The following is a 22,301-nucleotide window of genomic DNA, read 5'->3' as shown; positions in this document are numbered from 1 at the left end:
TGAAAGAAGGGCCAGTCTCAAGCGTTAGTAGCAGTGGATAGTCAGTCCTAGTAAGTAGTATCGATGAAGAGAGCTCTGATATGTCTGAAAGCTTGGACCTGCAAAAATGGGGAAATGTTTAGTCAGCTCGAGAGAGTTAAGTTTTCCAGAGTATACCGGCGAGCCACCAGGAGCAGGGTTTGCATACATTTTGGGACTTTTGGAGGAAAATCAGCTCATCTTAGAGAATTAAGATGAACATAATCATCGTGAAGCTTTGGAATAAGAGCCAATGCTGGAATACACAAAAGGAAAAGTTGTACAAACCTCTCTTTTTTTCTTGGTACGGAAATTGAGAAGTTGAAGTTACTCATTTAGGTGTATGAATTTGTGACATATATCGGGAAATCAGACTGTGCGTGGACAATTCTGGTGATTCTTCAAAGGTTTCTCATCTCAGCCTGTTAAATTGCCAGTTGACCCTGAATGTACTTCTCTGACAGAAAGGCAACAAACTGCTGTAATTAATCTGTTTGATTATTGTATCTTCTTGGAGATACACGGTGCAGATAATGATCATGCTTGCTAATCACAAGTTTTTAATATATACAGAGATAGAAGTAGTGCCATTCTTAATAATTTTTAGGAATTTTGAATTATAAATTTAATAGATGGTGTGAGTTTCCTTTTTCTTTTCTTTTTTTTTTTTTTTTTTTAGCAAGAAACTGGATGTCTAGCACAGACATGGACATCCAAGTAAGTCACCTAGAAGTTGACAGTAGATGAAATATGAGGTATAGAAGAGGCTATACAAAATATGTACTTTTTCTGTGATGCCTTAACAGGACTAGCATATCAATTTTCCTTTTTAAAACTCATTAAGAACACTTGGCATGTACCATCATTTTAGCTACAGTCCTTTCAGCAAACAAGGGCTGGTGCCTTTTGACAGCAGTGGTGGGAATGGAGACCTAGTTCTGCCTTGAATTAGCTGTATGACCTTGGATATACACTTTGACTTCTTTGGGTTGAGGGTTAGATTAGGTCATTGTTTCTCAATATTATTAAAGCCAAGCTCCCTTAGATAAAAATGAAAATACTGCAACCTCCCCCCTTCCCCCCCACAACCGTCTCAAGATTCTGTTATACTTCCAGTTGAGAATTATTAGATTGCATTATCTCTGATGTCTTCTCTCATTGCCAACATTTCATGATTCTGAGCAGATACTGGATTGGAAATCAGACAAAGGTTTTTATCTCATTTCGTGAATAGCTGTAGCTTGTTCCTTCTTGAAGCATGAAGGGAACCTTTCTAAAATTCATCCTCACACACCCAAGAGCACTGCCTTGAGCCCTGCCCTTAAGCACGGGCGTCACCCAGAAGCTTGGTAGAAATGCACAATACTGGCCCCACCTGAAATGACTGAGTAGTGGTTCATATGTGCATCAGGGCTTGAGAAATGTAGCAGACCATTGGTTTTTAATCTGCAAGTGGCAATAATAGTGGGGCCTCAGATCCATTTAGTAGGTCACCACCAGCTTTCTTTGTTAGGGAAATAGAGAAGAAAAGATAACCTTATGGTGCATTGAATATGGTAAAGGAAAATAACTGTTTCACGAAATTTTTGTTTCAGTTTTATATAGTTTTGCCTGTAAGTGTATACAGGGTTGTGAGCTCAGGCAAAAACTGAATTTTTGAGGTGGATTTCAGGGAAAAAAGAAATTTAAAATAAAAAGCCACTGTGCTTTGTAACAGGGACAGTATATGTCAGACACAGTGAGACAATGTATCTCCGATACATCAGAGACAGTGTATCTTAGAGACAAGCATCTCCGCCTTCTGTTTACCCCCACACAGGGTCTGTCTGTCTGTCTGTCTCTCTCACACACACATTTACATAGGGATACACAGAGAAACAAAATAAAGAGCTGTTCTGTACTAATTATCCACCATGTATCAGATGTAAGCTGCTGGATTTTATCATGAGGAAGAAATGAATGTATTCATTAATTTTTTGAGTTGTATTAACTCAGAAAATTTTCCTGTGATGTTTTACTTCGGCTATGTACAAATCACAACAGTGTCAGATTAAGATTTCATTTTTAAAATTCTTATAGGGAGATTTTAAATACTTATTTAGTTTCCTGAAAGTACAGATAACACTTTTTTCTCCAGGGGTTAGTTTATGAAACCCATGCCTGCAAGCTCATTCACCTGGCCCTTTACATCTTTAAAAAAAAAAAAAAAAAAAAGTGAATAAATTCATTTGGGGTTTTTTGGGGTAAGCTGACTCGTGTACTTTTTCTCCATTTAATGTTTAGTTAACCGCTTTACAGTACTTTCAATAAGTATTGTTTAATGTGAAGAAACAATATTTTAAAATAGGTAATTTCCACCCTGAGGACTTTGCAATCTCAGCAGTAATTCTTTACTTACAAGAAATACAAACTGTACTGTACATAGACTGTTAAAAACAGCTGGAAGGAAGTTGTCAACGCTGGAATCCTAACTGCATTGGGGTGAGGCAGGAAATCAGAACATTGCAGAGGTGTTCTGAACTGTCACGATAAAGGCAATGCTGCACTTCCCTTAGGAAGTTTTATTTTTTCAACTTATTTTGAGTAAAAAGGAAAAGGAGAGTTTGTTCTTGTCTCTTGCACAAGGCTCTGTGTTGAGGAAGAAAACTGGTGTAGCTCTGGAAATTCCTCGCTGGGGGCTCAGAAGGAGGGAAAAAACCACACTCCACCCACCAGCATTCAGAATCCAGAAGAGTAACTCACGTCACATCTGAAGTTGGGCAGGAGTTTATGTTTACCGAGTTCTAATCGCTGGTTGTTTGGGGTGTAATTTGCTTATTGTTATGAATTTTCTTATAAGATGATCTTGGAGCTATTACATGGTCCTTTTCTATATAAGAGATTAAATAGAATGTGAAATGCAACTTTTTGTATGGATTACATGTTGAAACACAAAGATGCTGGACTGTTAACCAACATGAAGTCTTGACGGATCTGCTATTCAAGTGATTTCAGCTATAGTATTTTTACCTTAAGAACATTCCGATTTGGGGAACTCTGAATATTATGCAATTAAAACAATTTGTTCCTTTGAGCTTTAGTTGTAATTTTAGTATAGCTTATATATTTATAATATTTTCTCATAATCATCTGTGACTAAATAGGGAATCTGTGCTTGGCCTAAGCGGGGTAGGGAAACGTGACAGCAGTGTGATTACCGCGACTTCCAGCTGCACGATGCAAAGTGTTAAGTCTTCTTTCTTGGGGCTGCCAGTTTAACCTCCTGCTCCATTTCCCTGGCTATTTGGCAGAGAGATGAGAGGACCCAAGAGCCTGTCTGGGTTCTGTTTTGATATGTCTTAGCTGGAGGAATATCCAGCCTTCGAATTTGGAGGCTGGAAGGGAACATAGAAATCATGTAATCTAACCTGCTTGTTTCCCAGATGAGGAGCTGAGCTGCCCGCAGATGATGTTCCAGTTACTTGCCAAGGCAGGATTTGAATCCAGATATTCAGACAATTCCGTCCACTAATTTTTCTTTTCTATATACCTTTTCAGAGAGAGGAGGGGGCAGAATTTCCCTCGTTTTACAAATTATCCTCTATCATTTACCATCTTTAAATTTTCTTTTCTACCGGGAGACCTCTGTATAATTGTGATATCATGCCCATATTCTCTCTTGATTTCTGGGTTATCCTCCTACCTTTCTAGTACTGTCCTCCTGTACCTTCCCTTCCTCAAACATCAGCTTGTCCTCGCTGACCCGCGTTGGTCTTTTCACTGACGTTCATGGGCAATGATCCTTCCTGTCTGTGTCTTTGTTGGCTCTTGTCCTCTCTCCTCTATACCACCCCTTTCAAGACTGCCATTTATCTAATGCTTAAGGACTTGCCATCAACATTCAGCTCACTTAGCCACGTATACCCCTCTGTGAAGCCTTCCTCATCCTTTCTGTCCAAGGCCCTTTCATCCCTGATCTTCTCTTTGTTGAACTCTTACTTTTTTTAGAAACTATGCCATATTGCACCATTATATGTGATGCGGGATGTAAGGCCAGGAGCTCACTGTTAAAGGTATTTCCTTCCTTGACACACAAAAAGATGCTGAACATCACTAATCATCAGAGAAATACAAATCAAAACCACAAGACAGCACCTTGCATCAGTCAGAATGGCTGGTATCAAAAAGACAAGAAATAAGTTTTGGTGAGGATGTGGAGAAAAGAGAACCCTCATGCACTGTTGCTGGGGATATAAATTGATGCAGCCACTGTGAACAACAGTATGGAAGTTTCTCAAAGTACTAAAAATAGAGGTGCCACATGATCCAGTAATTCTACTTCTGGATATTTACCTGAGGAAAACAAAACCGCTAACTTGAAAAGATGGATGCGTGTCTATGTTTATTTCTGCATTATTTACAGTAGCCAGTATATGGAAGTGACCTAAGTGTCCTTTGATAAATGAATGGAGGAAGATGTGATACACACACACACACTGGAATATTACTCAGCCATAAAAAAGAATAAAATTTTGGCATTTGTGACAATATGGATGGACCTAGAGAGTATTATGCTAAGTGAAATAAGTCAGATACCATATGATTTCACTTATATGTGGAATCTAAAAAACAAACAGATGAACAGAGACCAAAAAAAAATGGAAGGAGGTTCGTAAATACAGAGAACAGAATGGTGGTTGTCAGAACAGAGGCAGGTGGGGGTTGGGTGAAATAGGTGAAGGGGATTTAAGAGGTACAGACTTCCCGTTATAAAATAAATATATCATGGCGATGACAAATACAGCATAGGGAATATAACCAATAATATTGTCAAAACATTGTACGGTGACGTATAATAACTACACTTACCTTGGTGAGCATCGCATAGGGTATAGAATTGTTAAATCACTACGTTATGTACCTAAAACTAATCTAATGTTGTGTGTCAACTATACTTCAATAATAAAATTTAAAAAGATACTATAAAAAATGTTTTCCCTTCCTAATTAATGTACTTTCTGGTAAGAAAGTTTTGAGCCCATTGCATTAAGCTCCTCCCTTACTTTCTTGGCCCTGCAGTTTTCTGGTGCATAAATTATATCTAATGCCTCCAGTACCATCTTTATGTCATTTTTTCTCTCTTTTTTAAGATTTTACTGATTTATTTTAGAGAGAGCATGAGCAGAGGAATAGAGAGAAGCAGACTCCTCGCTGGGCAGGGAGCCCAATGGGGGGGGGGGGCTCAATCCCAGGACCCCAGGATCATGACCTGAGCCAAAGGCAAACATTTAACCGACTGAGCCACCCAGGTGCCCCTCTTTATGTCATTTTTAAAAGACTATTTTTTAGAGCAGTTTTAGGTTTACAATGAAATCGAGAGGGAGGTACACAGCTTTCCCACATACCCCCGCCCCCACACATGTATAATCTCTCCTATTATCAGCATCACTCACCAGAATGGCACATTTTTTCCCCCAAGGCTGAATCTGCATAGACACATCAAACTCACCCAGTGTGTTAGAAGTTTACCTTAGGGTCCATTGTTGGTGTTGTACATTCTCTGAGTTTAGACAAATGTGTGAGAATATGTGTCCACGATTATAGTAGCATGTAGAATCATCGCCTTCTCCTCATCTCTGCCTGTTTTTCCCTCCCTCTGCCTAGCCCCTGGCAACCAACTGCGGGTCTTTTTACTGTCTCCATAGTTTTATCTTTTCCAGAATGTCATGTAAGTGGGAACCACATAAAATGCAGCCTTCTAAATTGGCTTCTTTCATTAGTAATACGCATTTAAGGTTCCTCCATGTCTTCCGTGGATTGGTAACTCATGTCTTTTCAGCACTGAATACTAGCCCCTTGCCTGGACGTACCACAGGTTATTGACCCTTTTACTTACTGAAGGGCGTCTTTGTTGCTTCCCAGTTTTGACAGTTATAAAAAAAGCTGCTGTATTTGTCTGCTGCAGGTTTTTGTGTGGGCACAAGTTTTCAACTCCTTTAGGTAAATAGTGAAGAGCACAATTGCTAGATGGTATAATGAGGGTATGTTCAGTCTTGTAAGAAACTGTCAGTCTGTCTTCAAAGTGGCTCTACCATTTTGCACTCCTCCCAGCAGTGTGCAAGAATTCCTGAGGCTCCGTGTGCTCCCCAGCGTTTGCTATTGTCAGCGTTCCAGATTTTTGCCATCCTAGTAGGCGTATAATAGTATCTTTATATTGTTTTAACTTGCAGTTTCCTGTTGACCGATGCGTGGAGCATCTTTTCATATGCTTATTTTCCATTCGTATATCTTCCTTGGTAGGGTTTCTGTTAAGGTCTTCAGCCCATTTTTAAATTGGGTTGTTTGTTTTCTTATTGTTGAATTTTAAGAGTTCTTTGTATATTTTGGATAACAGTCCTTTATCACATCTGTCTTTTGCAAATATTTTCTCCCATTCTGTGGCTCGTCTTCTCATTCTCTTGGATTTTTCTTTTGCAGCATAGAAGTTTTTAATTTTAATGAAGTCCATCCCCCAATTACTTATGGAGTATGTCTTTGGTATAGTACCTAAAAAGTTATCACTATGCTTGAGGTCATCTGAGTTTTCTCCTATGTTATTTTCTAGGAGTTTTACAGGTGGGCATTTTAAATTTAGGTCTGTGATTCTCTCTGAATTCATTTTGGTGAAGGGGGTAAGGTCTGTGTCTAGATTCGTGTTTTTGCATGCAGGTGTCCAGTTGTTCCAGCACCGTTTGTTGAAGAGACTGTCCTTGCTCCATTGTATTGCTTTCGCTCCTTTGTCAAAGAGGAGTTGACTATATTTATGGGGTTTTGGGGTCGTTTTTTAGCTTTCTCCCCCTTTATAAATATAAACTGTCACAAACACTAAAAGGAACAATAGCACAAGAACTCTGGTGTGTTCCGTGGCCCAGAGTTCTCAGTAGGCAACTTGGGGCATCTATTGGATTCTTGGCGAAACCTTTAGAGAGAACCGAACAATGGAGCTGATTTGCATGCTGGAGCCCAAACCAGATCTTTAAAAGATATTTGGATGATAAGGCATCTAGTTCTTTCATGGGGCGTTGGAGGAGACTTTGACCTCAGAAATCACACATTGTGTCTAAGGTACGTTTTCTACTATAGATTTTCAACACCTGCTTGCCCTTTCTTTTTACCTCCTTCGCAACCACTCTGTCCCCCCCAAAAAGCTTTTCTAAGCTGTTTTCATTTCTAAGGACTTTGCCCTGTTGTTTATTTTTACTTCTATGACATGGTCTCTGTCCGTTCATTCAGTTTTGTTGTATACAACAGATACTTATTCAATGCAAGTTTTAAATTTGTTTCTTTTATCTGAAGCCTAAGAAAATGATGCTTTATTCATGGACTTAGGTAAAGAGATTTCTATGTAGAGAATAGAGCTTTACATGCAAGGATCAGCTTGGTAAGTATTTTGGAGAATATTAATTGTGAAGTATATTGGAAATTTTTAGTTTTAGTTTTATTTTAATAGCTTGCATGACAACATGGCCCTCTCCTTTGATACACATAACCCCAGAAGAAATATTGAATAATCTGTTGCTCAGTTTTATAGTCTTAGAGGCTACAACACTTGTTTTCAAAGAAGGGATAGTGGCTCTATGAAAACCAGTTTCATAAACTAATTAGCCATGTGATTTTAAGCCCTGATATCCTAGCATTCAATGGGACTAATTGATATTTGCCCTTTGGCCCTCTCTCCCACATGACGGGTAAGTAAGAGTCTGCGTGTGTGAAGGGGTACTATTGTTCTTCATTAATACAGGTGATCTCTCCCATCCTGGCCTACCCGGAAGCAGAAGCTTCCGGGCCAGTTTCTCATCTCTCACTGATTCACCTCCCACTTCTCAGCTGTGCGTACTTTCCCAGCAGCCTGTGCCAGGAACTTTATCTTTCACAGCCGCTATTCCTGGCCCTCTTTGAGCCACTCAGATGTCCAAAAGAAAACAAAGAAAATACCCTAACTGTGGTGAAACTGTCCCATTTGGATGCTCCCTCTCCCCTTTCGATAATTCCCTCAAATTGTTCAATTCCTTTTACATCTTGAAAGCTTTATGGAGAGGAGCCAGTGTGTGGAATCAGTGTGGTATATAGTGTCTCCGCGCAGCGCTCAGTTCCCGGCGGGGTTGATAACGTGCTGTTTCCTGGTGAAAGATGATAACGTCCGTAACTTCTGTCTGCGCTCAGGAGCAACTCTAGTGGCTATTTTGCTTCTGGATTAAGGAAATAGTAGATGTGTGAAACCTCCCTGCTGTTTGGGGTGGGAGTGGGGTGATGGCGGTGGTGTGCGTGTGCGTGTACGTACGCACACGCGTGCACGTGCCCGCAGTGTGGCAAGGTGGCCATGCAGATTATGGATTTTGGATTATAACCTTGTTAAACTGAAAGGTTGATAGCCTTAAAGAAGTCTTCAGGGCGATTAAAAGGCAGATTCTAGGTTTCCCTTCAAAAGGAGTTAGAGTCCCCAGGGACGTCAGTGACTAAGGGGGAAGGGAGGAGAGCTGCAGCTCTGAGATTGGTTGGAACACGGTTCTTGCAGCCTATTCGTATGAGGGAGGAAATGAGACAATAGAATTTTTAATGTCAGATTTTCATTTTTATTCATTGTCTTTGCTGAACAGAAGTCTACCAACAATGCATGATTACTAATATATTTTAGTTCACCACTGGTTAGTTTTGCCTTTTTCGTAAACAACCTTTAGACTTGTATTTCTGTACAAGAGTCTGCTTAGTGTGGCCTCGGAGTGGGAGTGACGTGGTGGGAAGGGAAATAGGCCCAATGCGCGTGTAGTTGATCCTCCTGTCTGAGTGTAGGCGGCCAGTGGGCCTTCCTGGCGGGATGGAGGCCTCAGGGCCTTCGACACAGGAAGTCCTCCCTGATTGCTGACAAGCACTCTTCCTGAAGGTGCCCACACCCACTCCTGCAGGGGGTGTGGAGAGGGTCTACAAGGACAGCGTTCCATTTATTCGCCACCAGCTTTGTTTTTCTATCAGTTTTGGCATGCAAATGAAGCCCAGGTACTGTCATTGTGAAAACTGAATTAGTTTGTTTTCCCTGCCCTTGGATAGAGAGCTTGATGGGTAGCTCGCTTGCCTTATCTGAAGCGGTGAAATTAGGCCTGAGGGGGCTGAGATCGACTGCTAGGCTCTTGTGGGGTGGGTCAGCGTTCTCCTGGGGTCAGCCAGGCACCGAGGTCCTTAATTAGGTTGAATTTGTGTAAATTAGCCACAAACTTTGTCCAAGGGGACAGCGGATGGGAATGGGGACAGGAACCCTTTTCAAACTCCAGGGAAGCTTGAGGGGTGTTGAGAGGCAAGATAAAAAAAAAAGACAGCCAGTGATGAAAACGGAGTAAAATATTGGTAAAGTATTATCATTTGGTAAGCTTTTTAAATTTTTTTAAGTTTACCCTTTGTGCTGTTCAGCATATAGCTACAAAGTGTTACTGTTTTAAATTGGTCAGAGCTGTGAAGTTGGAGTGAAAGAATTGTCAGTGTTTACATTTCAGTTGCATTTTAATCTGGGAGTAAGAGTTTAAGTCTTCACTGGTTAAGTCCAGCTGTTCTAAAATGCTGACTCTGGTGTTCAGCAGTAATGTGTTGTTCCTTTGAAAATTTGCTGAATTCTTTTGTTAATAAAAAATATAACGTAGAATTTTAAAAACTAACCTTTTAAAAGCTGACTTGTTACACACACACACACACACACACACACACAAGCTGACTGTGTGTTCATTAAATTAAGGGCACCTTTGTCTTTCTCAAAAAAAAACCAAAACAACCATATATATAAGCATAGCCACCAATGGTATTAAGTGTCCCATTTCAGGGAAACTAGAGTTTAATATTTAGATTGCATGAAGGATGGGCACAGCTAAATGAAATAATACAAATAGCACATTTAGGATATGCATGGTTCTTGTATACCATGTACAGTACTGTTTGAGGGCTCTGGCTTTGTTTGTCCAACAGACCTGGGTTCCGATTCCAGCCCTGCCATCTTACATGTGTGACCATGGCATATTACTGAACCTCTCTTGAGACTCAGTTTCCTAATCTGCAGAATGGGAGAACAATGATGTAGCTCCCTCATTGGATGAGGGAAGATAACACACATAAAGCACTTAGCCTGGTGGCATATATTGAACACGTAGTATACAACAGTAATAGTACTCAAATTATTGCACTTATCATTAACCCATTCTGAACATTTAGAAATAAACAGCTTAATTATGTTTGAATTTTCTTCTTTAAACATGTGTCCAGTCTTTATTAGGATTTCAGTTGTTAATTTCAATGAGTTTTACACACCTACTCTTTGATCTACAATTTTCTACAGCAGAAAATAGAAAATTGGTAACCTAGAAGAAGCTGTCTTCAGCTAGTTCTGAGAAATATAGTTGATACTAGATAACACTTTAATTTGAGCTTGTTCTGTATAGAATTCACTAGAGGCCAGTCATCCTCCTCAGGGCACATTCAGAAACCCGTCTCCCACCTGTGATCAGAAAGTTAGGAGATCTTCCACCGTAGGGCAGAATGGAGGGGAAGCAGGGGCAGGCTGTGTATGAACCACACCTACTTCCCAGAGTGAGAAAATATTACTGTAATAAATGTAGAGGCCTGTCAAAGATATATTAAATCAGCTATGTAAATTCTGAGATGTAAATCATGGTTCTGCTTTTGCCAAAAAGAAACACATAAACCTACTCCTTTCATGTCCAAATAATCTCTCAGTAAATCATACCCCCAAATGTTTCTTTTAATCCTACAAGTCCACACCTGGCACTCCACTTTCCACCCGAGAGAAGAGGTTAGAGCTGATGCAAACTTGGAATGCAGCCTTTTTTTTTTTTTTTTAATTTATTTATTTGACAGAGCACACAAGCAGGGGGATGGACAGAGCAGGGATCCTGACACGGGGCTCAATCCCAAGACCCCAGGATCATGACCTGAGCCAAAGGCAGATGCTTAACCAACTGAGCCACCCTGGTGCCCCTGGAATGCAGTCTTTAAACCCTCTGATGGTTCATTTGCTTCACACTGGCCTCCTGCTAGTGAGAGGTGGGGATGGAGCAGGTCCACGGCCTCTCTCAGACTTCTGCAGGGCTTATCCCTGGAGGTGACCCTGTTCCATCCCCCAAGAGCCGCACTGAACATACTGGGTCCTACTATGAGGAGCTGTGGTTTGTGGCAAAGACAGGTTCTCGGACATTAATCAAAGACAATTTAAGAAAAAAAATTCAGCCTTGCCTAGATATAAGTTCTTTGTGTAAATCAAAGGCTTGGGATGGGGAACAGGTGTGGGTGTTGCTTTCCAGCACCTCTGTTCTGAACTGAAGTGACAACCAGGGGATGCCTGGCTAATTGCAAGGAGCAACTAGCACGAGTTGTATTGAGTGATTTTGGAGAAAGAACGCAGGCCATTGTGTGGTATGGCCGGATTATCTGATGCCACCTGTGGCACAGCAAGAACGATGCTTACTCTTCCTTTTACTTCTAGAAAGCAGAGTCTATCCCCTAGAGAAAAACCAGAGATGAGACCAAAGGATATGAGTTCAACTGCTTATTAAGGGCATAACTCAAATAGATTTGATAGGATATGATCTTGGGTAAGTTTTTTCTTGGATTAAGCAATATGGATATTCCCAGTTCAAGTTCAGTCTTCATTTATACCTTGACTGTTGTTAACCCTTCTTGCTACTCTCCTTCTAAGAGAGAATCACTTGAGATAAAGTGATGTTTGGACTCAATAATCTTAGCAAGGACCCTGGGCAGTGAGAAGAAAAAAATACAGAGTAGGGCCGCCTCCGTGGCTCAGTGGGTTGAGCGTTCGACTCTTGGGTCTCAGCTCAGATCTTGATCTCAGGGTTGTGAGTTTGAGCCCCACATTGGGCCCTTAAGGGGATCTGTATTTCTGTTCTGTGGTGGAGATCGTACAGCATGTGAAGGGTGCTACATTAAAAAAATAATAATAAAAAAAAAATACATAGTACAGAAAAGTCATGGTTACATGTGCAGATTAGTGAGGATGCCAGCGTGGCGGGGGATACTGTGGAGTTAGGGTGGCCACGGCAGAACCGGGCTGCAGAGTCATATCCATAGTGAACAGTTGAGATTGCTGGCAACGTAGGCAGGGTTACGTTTATTGCAAGGGGGTCTTCTGCTTTTTGAATTTTTCAAAGTGGAATTGAACTGTCTTAGATGTGCCTAATAGTTTTGTTTGTGGTTGTAAAAATCACACTGTAAGATTTGAAAAAAAATGTCTTTAATGTCTAGGGACTAATTCTATATTTTTGTATTTTCAAACTGTTACTGTAAGTGAAGTCCTTGGGTTAGTATATTTATTATTTAGATGTGAGGGGGAAAAAATTCCTGTCCCAGTATGAAACTGCTGAGCATTTGCTTTGAGGGCACTTTAGGGTGTGCTCACTTCCATCTCAGACCGAACCATTTAACTTCCTCAAAAGTCATGTGTGTGGCACAGGGCACAGAACTGTGGTTTCTTTCGATCGGTTAACAGAGAATTATCTGGTGTGAGTACAGTTTCAGACCTTCTTCCTAGGTGGCTGCCGACTGCGAAACCACACTGAGCCCTAGGTTCAGGCTTTAGAAAAGTTATGTTCCTTGCTGCAAGGCCTGGGAAGGTTTCCAACTCCCACACCGTTCTCACAGGGGTTAAATTTCACAAGGTTGGCCCGCGCGAAAGGCAGCATGCCTGTGAATCTTATCCAGATGTCTCGATGGTGCTGCGGCCAGACTTAGAACTAGGTGAAGTCTGCCTTATTTGAGCATTGTGGTAGAACTCAAACTTTGTTACACTCGAAGGATAATCTTTTTTTTCCCCCAAGGGTCTCAATAAAATTATCAGCAACTTTCAATCAAATGTTATTCAGAATTTGAAAACCTTTTCAAAAGTCTGGTGATTTCTAAATGACTGTATCATAGAATGATATTATCACCTAAGTTCATGCAAGTTAATTTTGAGTCTCAGTAGATGTGTTCCTTAAAAGGTGTGAATACATTCATCTCACATAAATTTAGCCCGATTTAAGGTGCACGTAGAGAATATTTTAGTGAATAAAACCCCATTATTAATTGCATGTTGAAGGAAAGGACTTTTTCTGTAGAATGAGCAGGTCTTTTCTAAGGTGTAAATGAAAATGCACACGTGAAAGTCGCTTAAGGGGGTCTGTATTTCCATTCTGTGGTGGTGATCATACTGCCTGTGAATGGCGCTACGCGTCTTGCAGCTGCTGTTCTAATGCTCCCCATCTTTGTCTCTCAGCAGTCTCTGGTCCCAGCCCACCCCATGGCCCCTCCCAGCCCCAGCACCACCAGCAGTAATAACAACAGCAGCAGCAGTAGCAACTCAGGATGGGACCAGCTGAGCAAAACGAACCTCTACATCCGGGGTCTGCCTCCCAATACCACAGACCAGGACCTGGTGAAGCTGTGTCAGCCGTAAGTAGCTGTTCTTCTCGGTTGTTTTCAGCTGATAGACAGTTCTTTTATCCTTCACCATATTCTAAAGGGGTATCAATTGTCTTATAAGAGACATTTAGTACAAGTGTGAACCGTTTCCAAGTTTTAAGTCCTCGGACACAGCATTAACATCAGCAGAACGCCTGTAGCAAACTACGCTGGAATAGCTTCTCAGTACAGTTTGGCTTTATTGGCATATGAGAAGTAAAATGAGAATTTTTGCAAAATTATGGCTGGATTCTTTTTAGGACTGCTCATTTTTCTTTTTTTTTTTCTTTTCTTTTTTTTTTTCTTTTTTTTTTTTTTGCGGTAGCACCTCTGGGGCCCAGTCTGTCCCATAATAAGGAAACTTTAGCTGTTACCGTTTGTTGGAAAGGTAGTTACCGTCTAACTGTATCTTAAATGCGTGTAAGACTCTTAATTTGAGCCAGGAAATAATAATGTGTCTTCACTAGCACCTACAGCTCTGTGGTCGGGGTTGTTCACCCTCCTCTGTTGGGGAATTCTTATTCCCAAAATTCCTGTTTCTTTTATTACCGCCACCCTTTCTGAGTCTGGTGAAGAAGCGTGTGCGTGTGCATAGAGTTCCAAAGTAAATATGCATTATATGCTAATGTTGTGGAAGAACAGAATGTAAATATGCTACTTTGCAAATGATGTTAACTCACTAAGTAAGAAAGCACTAATTTAAATCAAGGAGTGGAAAGCACTGCGCGGCGCAGGGGGCATTATGTGAAGACTAATCACTCTGAGCTATAAAAGCCTCCACAGAGAACATCTTTCATGTAGCCAAAGACAGTAATGGCCCCTTGCAAAAAAAGGAGTTTTACGTAACTGTGGCAGAAAATGTCCACTCGAGAATGTTTCCCAGTCCCTGAAAAATATTCCCATTTCTCAACATCTGATTAATGGCATCTCATTTCTGTTGTCCTGGGTAAAAATACAGATTCATGACTTATTATTTTAAGAAAAAGAATGTTTCAGAACTTGGGCAGTATTTCCAAACTGGAACTAAAAGTAACATCTGGCCTTCCATAAGGAGGTGGCCGTGGTTTTGCTCTGTTTTGTTTTTAGAGAGAAGGGTGGGATGGTGGGTGGTAGCCTTTAGGGTCTGGAGTTCTCCTAAGGCCACCGCTCTTAGCACCCTCCCTGTGCCTTTCCTGGGTTCCCCTTTTGATCAGCCCTCTCAGACTTTGACCGAAGCCCTTTGCTTTCAGGGCGGTCCTGTGCTAGGCACTACACCAAAGGCAAGTCTGGCTCTCGGGGTTTGTCATGCGTGGCCAGAGGCAGAGGGAACTTGGCCAGCCAGCTGCGCCTGCCCTCTTGCAGCTGTTCAAGACCACAAATAGGCCTTCTGCTATCTTGTCTGCTCCTGGTCTTTACTGGCGTCGTCTTATGCTTTTGCAGCATAATTACAGGTAGATAGAGCGCCATAAAGTCTCAGGAGCTAAAAATACAACTGTAGGAAACAAAAGAATGGAGCTAACCCTCAGGTTTTTGAGGTATAAGAGATAGGAGAGAGGGTTTCAAAAGACAGATAGTTCCTCAGCTAGTTTTGAATCATGTGAGTTTTAACATCAAGGAGACAGAGTTCAATAACCATAAAGTTATTAATAGAGTAATGCCATGTTCTATGTATCATAAACGTGTACTTGAAAAATTAAACCAGTAATTTTTTTTTTATTATTGAGTGAAATCATATTCCACATGCAGTAGAGAAGAGCATTTTATCACTTTTCCTAGAAAGTTCACCCCTTTTTTTGTCCTCGGTCTCTTTAATGTACGTGGATTATCATAATGTGTTTCACTCTCTTTGCTGTTATCAATAGCAGCGATAAACGTTTGGCACCGTCACTCTTCCCTACTATCGGCAAACCCCAGGTTTGATCCTTAACTCTGAAGACAGTGTTCCTGATCTGTGTAATGCAGAGGCCAGACACACAGCCGTATCTGCTGAAAGCTTCATTCTATTTACCACAGAGCCTCTAATGAATACCAGTTTTGACTTGCTGACAATTTTGTGTCTTAGAATGGAGAGAGAGGGAGAGAAAAAAGGGCATTCCTGTTCTGGACTTAATTGTTTCCAATAAAGACTGCTAGTTGGTGACATGGACGTGACTCATCCTATGGGAAAAGTGACTCATCCTACAGCCTAAAAAACCCAGTGGACATAATTAGAGATTTTTTAGAAAAGTCGGTATCAAAACTTCTCAGAAAAGATAGGTGTAAATTCAGAAGTCTAAAAAAGAAAAAAATGTTTTAGACTTACAAATTTAGCACTATAATTTCAAATTGACCTGATGGAATGAATGGCAGGAGGGGCAATAATTGAAACAAATAGCTTGGGTCCCCCCTCCCCGGGCGGGGGGAGCTTGGTTATTTTAGAGGGTCAGCCAACAGAAAGATGGGAAAAGATACCTGAGAATGTTTGTAGTAGTGACCTAGTTCCATTCAAACAATGCACGAGTCTAAGGCAAGCATGATATAAGGGTTGTAAAAACTGGAGAGGAAAGCAAAAAATATTTTTAAAAAGCTATGTTTAGAGTAGAATACTCACATGGTGTGTTAGAAGAAATGGCAGTGAGTGAGAAAGCAGCCTCACCCCGAGTCAGAGAGAGACTCCTGACCCTGGAAGTACAGGTCAGCGTGGTTAAGGTCAGGGGACAGGGCTCTGGCTGGAGGGAACCAGTTGTGTTCCTGGCTGCTGAGGGAGGCTGGTCTGCAACCAGGAGGAGATGTGACAGTGGCTATGGTGGTAAGCTGGTATGGGTTGAGAGTAGAGACATTCTCCAGGAGGATTTAGTAAGAGAAGCGGACCAGCTCCAGGTAACTTCTGAATTGTGGTGGGTGTGCAGGAAATCAGGTTGGAGCCTCATGACCATGGCAGGATGCTGCAACTTTGCTTCTGTTCTGAGAAGTTTTCTGCTCAGAAAGTACATCAGCACAGTTGACGAGCAAGTTTAGGGAATGGAATGATATGGGTAACAGGAAGGATTAATCTCTTACCCCGGGACCTCAGACAGCCTTCATTCTCTCCCTTTTCTAAAATCCAGCCAAACAGGTACTTTGCTTGACTTTGGTACCATTTTGTTTCTCTCATTCAAACTTCTCAGGCGAATTTTCTAGACAGATGAGCTGAGGGCTCTTGTTGTTTCCACTTTCTTTGCCACCGTGACCCTTGGCATTTTGCCTTCAAGTTCTCACCTGAAACTGCACTGGCATCTTCCATCTCACGTATTTTATTTGATACTTAACTGTGATGATAGTGTTTCTGATACGTGTTATGCAGAGGCCAGACGTACGGCGCTCTTTGCTCTTCAGATTTCAGTTCTTGGCTCGTTCTCCTCTAGCCTCATTTTCCTGTAGGGCTCTTCCCTACTGTCCCCCATTTTCTACACATTTCCCACTCTCCTCTTTTCACCTCAAATTCAACACTGTCTCCTTCCTTTCCAAACAATGACATTTCTTAATTTAACTCTCCTCACCTAGAAGCCTTGGAGCAGTGGTTGACTATTTCCCATTACCCTCTTAGTCCCCAAGTCCTGCAGATTCTGTGGCCTTTCTTCTTCCTTCTCACTGCCAGAAGAATTGAATGTTTTCTCTGTCCCTGCCCACATTGTGACAAGTGAGAACGATTTGCTCCTGCTGCTGCCACGTCAGGTGCCTCCCCATTTCCCTTTCTTCATTCTCCAAGGCCAAGACGAAGCTCATGCTGCCTCCTCCATGCTTGGACCACACTAAATTCTCCTAATTTCCTTTTATATGTCACCGCCTCCCAGTCAGCATCTTGTTTTCATTCCATTCCATTCTCCAAGTGCTTGTTCCTCTGTTCCGCAGCGTGTCTGTGACAGCATATAGTGCTGACAGTGCATCGTTTTTCTTTTTGCTTTCAGACTTTATTTATTTATTTCTTTAAGTAAACTCTACACCCAGTGTGCGACTCAAACTCATGACCCTGAGATCCAGAGTCTCATGCTTTACCAACTGAATCAGCCATGCGCCCCGGTGTATCATCTTCGTAGATTTCTCACCTACTTTGTAAGATCGTGGTGGTCAGCGTGGCAAATGTTTGGTACCCTCCAGTTACCAACCACAGTGGTCGGCAAGTACCTAATTCTCAGGAGCCTGTCAAATGGGTCAAATAAGGTTTAAATCTTGAGGTTTTGATTAGGATTAAATCAAGTTATTTGAGGAATGGAGCTGGTCTGCGGCCTAGAACACAGTCGTCATTGAACAAATATTAGTCTCCTTTGTGCCCGTGTCTTTGCTCCTCAAAACCCTAACTACTAGAATAAACTTAAATTATATGTAATCCTACATTTAAAACTAAGGGGGGAAAAACCAGATTCTGATTCTGAAAGCTGGGAAAGCCAGGGAAGTGGGTTATGTTAACACAGCTGCATAACTGCCGGCCTTCTTCGTGGGGCTTTTTTTTTTGCACTTGGAAAAGACTGGTTTCAGCTTCGTAATTTATTGCTTGTCATAATAATGACTATAGCATGTGAAATTTTCCATTGTGTCCAAACTATCCTTTCTGAAGATTTAAAAACAATATTTGTATGCAAGGTCTGGTTCGTCGTTCTTCCTGGTTGCAGCGGGAGCATTTGTGCGTCTCTGTTGGCTGTGGCTGGTAGTGTAGAGGTTGCTGTCGTATTGACATCTCATGAAAAAGTCTAGATAACTCCGTGTATCAGCAACTTACTTTAAAGGAGAAAGAGTCTGTTGACATTAAAATGAGGTATTTCTACTCCTCTTACCTTATATATCCTTCCTCTCGTTTCCAAAACAATCTTGGTCAACCATTTTTTATCCTTTCATTCAGTAGATACCTAATTCATTTCAAAGTGCAATAAAACATGATTTCAGTGTAAATGTGAAATTAAATCTAGCTTACAATATTATAGCCTGTTACTAATTAAAAGGAAATGTTTCTTGAATGTCATCCATTTCCCTGGTTGTAATACCCAATACATTTCATTTCCTGTCCTTTGTTTTCTGTTTTCTGCAAGTCTGCCTTATTCTTTTGAATATAATACAATTCTTAAAAAAGGGGCGAAACGGAAAAACAAGATGGTCAACAGAGGTAGACAGAAACAACCAACCCTAGTGAAGACAGAATAAAGTAAATGTTTTTAATCAGTGCAGTGTTCTGTGAGACATCAGAGGAAGACTGGTAACCTTGACGCCAAGGCATTGGGGTTGCTTTCAGTAGGAGAGGGCATCTTGACTTGGAAGGACAGGGACGATTCCTCGCAGGGTGAAAATAATAGTGTCCTCCAGGCCTCAGAAAGAGCCCAAGTGGTGGAACAGTGCTTGGGTGTTAAAGAAAGCACAGTGAACAATTCTTGGTGGATAGCTGTCGTTCAGCAATTAATAGTTATTTAGCAAGGCTTCTAGGGACCAGAGTGAAGAGTGTGGGTAGAGAGGAAAATGAGGCAGGTTGGGGTATAGGTTGGGGACATAGTGTTGGCACCTTGCATAATAAGCTAAAAAGTTCGGCATTTTTTCTTCAGCTGCAGAAGAGTTAGTGCTTATAGTGGAAGAGAAGCATAGTCCAATGTTTCTTTATTTTCTTCTTCTCAGAATGATAATTCGACCCAGAATAAGAAGGTTGGCATGGAGAAGGAGACTCTCATAGGTGAGAGATGATGCAGCCCTGACCCAGGGCAGTGGTAGGAAGTAGGAAAAGGAGAAGGTGCTGGGACTGCACAAGAGTGTCATGGAGATAGGAACATCGGGACTTGAGCATGATTAAAAATGACTGTAAGGTTTTAGCTCTAAAAATAAAGGGAAAACTTGAGTTGCAGTAGCTGAGAGAGAGCACAGGAAAAAAAAATTAGGGCAACTGTCAGGAAAATGGACAACTTGAAATGATTATGTTCTTTCTCTGTGTATCTTTGTTTATCTCTTTAGCTCTAAAATTTCTTTTAGAAATCATTTTTGCTAAAAGTTGTTTCTCCTCAGGCGCCTGGGTGGTTCAGTCGATTAAGTGACTGCCTTCGGCTCAGGTCATGATCCCGGAGTCCCAGAATTGCGTCCCACATCAGCCTCCTTGCTCAGCAGGGAGTCTGCTTCTCCTTCCAGCCCTCCCCTCTCTGGTGCTCTCCCGCGAATGCTCTCTCTTTCTCTCAAATAAATAATAATAATATAAAAAATAAAATCTTAAAAGTTGTTTTTCCTCTTCAAATGAAATAAAATGATCATCCCTGTAATCCAAAATGATTAGACTACTTTCAGGGTAAAGATGAAAAGTGAAGGCAGTCCAACAAGATGAACGTTTACCCAATTACGAAGTTACCTTCAGTGTTTACTCTGAAAGTAACAATGGGCCTGCTAGGTCTAATATCCTGATCCCAGGTAAATATGAAATCTTCTGCAATTTATGGAAGTTACATGACATGAGAAGGATAAAAGTTCAAAGCAATGATCCTGTGATGAAGTAGGAAAAAATCATTCCACCTGAAAGAGAGCTGGTTCTCACGTCCATATTGAAGAGAGATTGTAGAGCCAGGTGATCCAAGGTCATTCAGGTATTTCCAGATGACCCAGTCCAGGAAGCCTGAACATACCCTGAGTTACTGCATTTTTTAAGAGAAGAAACACACACACACACACACACACACACACACTCACACGTGCTCACTCACTCCACATGGATTCTATACTGAGTATTCAGATAGCTATACAGACATGAAAGACCAGACCAAAGGTTTTATTGCCTCCATGAGGCATCATTCCAAAGTCAGGAGCGTGAATCTTTCAGACCTGAAGCTCTTGATGTAGGGTTCAATTAGAAGCTGATACAAGGAGGTGATCTCTGTTTAAGGTATAATTTACTCTTCAAGTGGTGTCTTCCAAGCAAGTTGAAGTATAGTGTCTTAGCGATGGTGGTGGTGGTGGTTGTGTTTTATTGAACTCACACACACCAAACAATGAAAGACCGACGGGCCATATTTTTCTTTGGTATTGACTATCTCAGATAATTGAGATGTGGACATGTGGAGCTGTATTGTATTCCAAACCCATCTGAATTTTTAGGTTTTTTTTAATTGTATTTTATAAGACTACTGAAAACTGTATGTAGCAAATTTTTATTTCTCAGATTCCTTTGAAAGACCAGGAAAGAGAAGGATGTCAACAGAAACAAAGAGTAGTAGAAAGATACTTGTTCTCTCATTAAGTGTGTCTTTAAAAAAAAAAAAAAAATCCTTTATTGACTGGCATACCTTAAAAAAAAAACCTTCCCCAAAAGTGAAGTTGAGGTATGCTGAGTTTTCTACAGTTAATCATGGAAAATGCATGTCACTTTTGTTTTTATTACTATTATATAGCTTCTTACGCAGGTACAAATTTTGTTTATATTATGAATAACAGGATTAGTTTTAATAAAGTTTGAAATGTTTTTGTTTTATAAAGCAGCTGATTTTTAGCCTCTTGAGTGTTCTTTCTTGATCTAGAAGATTCTTAAAATACTAATACCAATAGTTTCTGGGACTTGGCTTTTTCTATTATTGCAGTGTAGTAGGACGCCACATAATAAATAACTCAGTGAGGGTTTAGACCGAGGAACTTGGGCATTTTGGTGAAAAGTGTTGTCTAAGACATGAAGTTTCCAGACTGTCTCATCCTTTTAAAAAGGCATCCCAATCGACTGAGTCCAAATGCTGCATTACTAATTGTAACTTAAGTCTCTCTTAATGGACAATATTCCAGTAAGGTTCTATGCTCAAAGAGCAAAACATGATGTATTGGAGACTAAGCCAGATTTCATATTTGTGATTTTTGTGTTTTTTTCTAAAAACAGAAGTCAAAACCAATTTGAGAGTTTAAGACCAACAGTGTATTTAACTGCATCTTTTCCTTATTCATCTCTTGACTGTGCCATAAAGAACCATTTTCTTGTTCATGTTGTTTCATTTCCCTTCATGGTAAGAAAGAATTCTGGCCTGCACAGTAGATCTTTGACATGCCAACATATAGTCTGAAGACTTTTGGAAATCCCAGAATTTCACAAAAGTAATTTCAGCATCAAAAAAAAAAAAAAAAAATCCACACAAATACCTACTTTCCAGTAGAGAGCCATCTCTTTCTTAGACCTCTCTCAGCCCTTCCTTCACTTTGGTCATTAGAACGACCAGTTGGTTTTTATTAGGTGGTGGACAGTTTTTGAAAATCGCACTATTTAATGCCTTCTTGAGAGTTACTGCTACACAATTAGAACAAAAAGCGTCTTGAAATATGGACTGTGGGCGATGGGCTACCTGACTCACGTGCCCTTGCCTAATCCCTCCACGATGCAAATATAAGCTGCAGCCACATTAAACTCATTACAGGTAAGAGACGTCCAGTGTCCTTGTCATGAGTGCATGAAACTGCACATATTCATCGTTGCCAATATTTGATATTTTGGCAGAAAATCTCAGTGATGTCTGTTTTCTGATTTATCCTCCGTGTAGTATCGGCTGGTAAGCATGCGTATTTAGAGGTTTAACCAATCCTCCTTATTGTCAGTCGACACTTTTCTTTAGGATTCCTTTTTGTTTTTCCCACACGTGATTCAGAGCCATTCTCCCCTGTCTTGCCCAAGTTATACACAAGCTGTTGGCACACCGATGTTAATACTAGCTTAGCAGAATCTAATTGGGAAGCCAGCACTGAAGACAATGGCTGTAACCACAAGAATTTTTAAGAGCAACCACTCTTTCTCTCTGTGAGCAGACGGGATTTAGTATATGTTCATGCCATTTTCCAGTATAGGAACCTTAGATTTCTGTAGCAGCAGGCTGGGGCTGTTTAACCATCAT

At 40.9% G+C, this 22,301-nt stretch overlaps 1 protein-coding gene across 6 annotated transcripts in view; it reads left to right on the top strand.

The window, feature by feature from the left end:
- The window catches only part of RBMS1 (RNA binding motif single stranded interacting protein 1), a 210,092-nt gene that overhangs the window by 103,889 nt on the left and 83,902 nt on the right, over positions 1–22,301 (top strand). For 4 of the 6 annotated variants that reach the window (XM_045780956.2, XM_045780947.2, XM_045780921.2 and 1 more), the window contains exon 2: positions 13,301–13,476. In XM_045780956.2, the coding sequence (XP_045636912.1) occupies positions 13,301–13,476 (176 nt within the window). The remainder of the gene's footprint in view (positions 1–13,300; positions 13,477–22,301) is intronic. The other 2 variants (XM_045780924.2, XM_045780940.2) reach the window with 1 other exon arrangement.

This window comes from Ursus americanus, chromosome 1, assembly GCF_024610735.1.
Source record: "Ursus americanus isolate L20-20 chromosome 1, mUrsAme1.1.p, whole genome shotgun sequence".
Classification (NCBI taxonomy): Eukaryota; Metazoa; Chordata; class Mammalia; order Carnivora; family Ursidae; genus Ursus; species Ursus americanus.
Note: the sequence above shows the minus strand (reverse complement) of the source record. Positions and strands in the feature narration are given on the sequence as shown.